Consider the following 3,159-nt stretch of genomic DNA (forward strand, 5'->3'; position numbering starts at 1 on the left):
GTACCCACACGGGTCCCCTGACAAAAGGTGATATAGCAATATCATATATGAATTTTTTTTCTGATTTTTTTCACATCAGATCTTTTAAACAACTTCAGACCTAACCACAGATATAAAGTTTTTCATTAATTTTTAAATATTTTTTAGGTTTTTATGGCTTTATTGTCATAAAAAACCCTGTTTTTTTGGGGGGGAAAACCCATAATATGCAATATTTTCAAAAAATGACTTGCAAATGGAAGTATTTGGCATGAAGTTATTACAGCCTTGAATAGGTAAATAATTCATAACAACATTGATTTGGATGCATTATTATTTTTGGAACAATGAAAATTTATTGCAAAAACAAACTGAACTAAGCTAAACAAACAAAACAACAAACTGAACAAAGATGTTATTTACATCTTATAACATGTACCACAAAGCATTTTCCAATGGACTTTGCAGACCGGGGCACCACATTTGCAGCAGCTCGTCCGGATTCTTCTGCGCTGTTTACATGATGTACACTGGTTCCGCATCATGGAACGCTCCTCCTCCTGCTGCTCCTGCTGCTCCTCCTCCTCCTCCTGCTCCTGCTGCTCCTGCTGCCTCTGCTGCTCCTCTTTTCCCTGGGCCTGTAAGACCAGGCTGGCTGCAAATGGTGTTCTGGGTAGCCGTGCTCTCGTCATCATTGTTGGGGTGATAAGGGCTCTGCCAACCTCGTCAATGAACAGACGCCGCCTGTAGCGCTTTCTTCTGTTCCACTCTGGTTCCACAGCGGTGAAGAGGATGAATGCATTGTAGAGGCTGACATCGATCATGTGGTAGAACAGACACATGGGCCACCTACGTGTCGTCCTACGGCAGGAGTAGGTGCCACAAACCTGCAAAACAAAAAGAAATGATCAGATGACATGAATTTATACAGCGATAAGCAAGAGATTCTTTCTGCCTGTTGGTGTCAAACTAGACCCCCCCTCTGTAACTATCAAAACTATCATAGTCTAAAACTATCATCTCATATCAAAACTGTCATAATCACATTATCTGACTTTATCAGTTATAACAATGAGAAACAGTAAACAATTTGGCAAATAAATGACTTATAATTGTGCTTACCTGGTCCAGATGATCCACAGCCCCTTTGCATTTGTTGTAATCCAGGATGATCTGGGGCTTTTTCTTTCCAGAGTCCTGGACTTGTGGCTCACGGTGCCTGGTGCTCAACACGACAACATTTTTGCTTTTCTTGGGCATGTAAGACACGACAGCCCTGTTGCGGCTAAAGGCAAAGAGAGAGGACAGAACCTCTCTCTGTCGAATGTTCAGCAGCTGTGGGGGCAGCTCAGGTTTGTTCAACCGCAGCGTGCCCACCAGGGCCATCCTCCTCTTCCTCAATTCCTCTGCAAGAGGAAATGAAGTGAAAAAATTGTCGGTGGTGACTGTGTGGCCCTGCAGTCCCTCTGTCAATTCAAGCACCACCCGCATGCCTTGGTTAATCTCTCTGTTCGCTGATGCAGACTTTCCTGTATACACTTGAAGCCTCCAGGCATAGGAGGTCTGCACATCGCATAGGGCCCAGATCTTCAGCCCATATTTAGCTGGTTTGGAGGGCATATACTGCTTGAATGAACAGCGGCCCTTAAAAGGGACCAGCTGTTCATCTACACATATATCCCTCCCTGGATTAAAAAATTTGGGCAGGCGGTCGCTCCATTTGCTCCATAAATCCTTTATGGGAGTTAGCTTGTCCCCCCTGTAGCGACCTGGACGAGAAAGTCGATCATCGAATCTGATTGCCAGATTAATTTCCCCAAATCTTTTCTTTGACATGGTGGCAGGAAAGAGTACACGTCCGGTCTCCCCATCCCACAGGCTTGCTGTGGTTTCATGTTGGGACCTGTACAGGCCAGCCAGGATCAGAAGCCCCAAGTAGGCCCGCAGCTCCTCCTCATCTGTGTCCCTCCAGTCTTTCACTGACCTCTTGCCCTGCAGGTTTGTAAAATGCAGGATTAACTGCATAATGTCCTCCGGAAAAAAAAGATTGAAACTGCTCACAGGGCTGCTGATCCTAGCAATCGCATAGTGTGTTGGTCCTGGGGTCAAAATGGGAGGAGGAAAAAATGGCAGGACCTCTTCATGTGTTGGTTGCCACAGGATTTCTCCATTTTTAGATTTCCACTGATGGTCATCCTCCAGTCTTGTCTCTTCTTCCTCCTCCTCCTGCTCCTCCTCAGACGAGCTGCAAAGCTCCTCGGTGCCTGGCAAATATTCCTCCCCTTCTTCGCTGTCAGAAGTATCTCCACTGCTTGTGGAATCTTTTTCACTATCTGAAGAGTGCAAAACTGCAGCAACAGCCTCCTCTAAACTGAGTGTGCGCTTCATGGTGTCTGTGCAGAAATGACCACTAAGACCAGGCTGCAAAGTATTCTCATAGACTTCAAAGGTGCACCTGCATAAACATGCTATACCATGCATCCAATAAGAGAGAGGAGGCTCTCTCTTGAGCAAGAAAAAACATAAACACAGCCCCTTTGGCCTTTGATAATCTCTCTCTCTCTCTCTCTCTCTCTCTCTCTCTCGCACACACACACACATACACATACACATACACATGCACACACACACACACACACACACAATACCATTTTATGGTGGTTAGATGTTTTATTGCCATGCATTTTGCAAGGTAAGATAACCATGTCCTGCATTCAAAACCACTGAAAATGTCTATGGTGGTGCTGTACCTAATATTGTGCTCATTGGATCCAAAACATATTTTTCCTTTATTTTGATGGCAGAGGCTTAGATCCATTAGGTATTCACGAGAAAAAAATTATCACATGTCAGAATTACAGTATATCGAAAATATGTAATTATAATGGGAGTCAATGGGGCCCAAGCGGGTACAAGGGTGACTGCAGGGGGTACATATGTGAATCTCCTTTACTATACACCATACCATAGAGGGGATCATTGAATTTAAAAAAATAATCCTAAAACACACATCCTGGCCAAGTTTCATGTGACTAGTCTTTAAAATGACTGATATATTGAGAATCAAAAATCCAAAAGTACCCAAGCGGGTCCCATTTTTCCCTAGGGGAGCTCAAGGGTTAAAGCATCCACACAACTAGAAAAATTTGCATTTCCTGCGAAAATGCAGTGTGGATGCTT

At 44.1% G+C, this 3,159-nt stretch overlaps 1 protein-coding gene across 1 annotated transcript; it reads right to left on the reverse strand.

Annotated features, from left to right (window-relative positions):
• Positions 1 to 617: 617 nt before the first annotated feature.
• On the reverse strand, positions 618 to 2,367 carry LOC102192993 (piggyBac transposable element-derived protein 4-like; the record flags this gene model as incomplete). Its single annotated transcript, XM_005755836.1, has 2 exons — positions 1,102 to 2,367; positions 618 to 866 (listed from the first exon to the last, which is right to left on the reverse strand). Coding segments are annotated over exons 1-2 (1,515 nt in total), but the record flags the coding sequence as incomplete, so codon positions are not given.
• Between the last annotated feature and the right edge of the window lie 792 nt (positions 2,368 to 3,159).

The sequence above is a fragment of the Pundamilia nyererei genome, unplaced genomic scaffold (assembly GCF_000239375.1).
Source record: "Pundamilia nyererei isolate P.nyererei 1_Seehausen unplaced genomic scaffold, PunNye1.0 scaffold03697, whole genome shotgun sequence".
Taxonomy (NCBI): domain Eukaryota; kingdom Metazoa; phylum Chordata; class Actinopteri; order Cichliformes; family Cichlidae; genus Pundamilia; species Pundamilia nyererei.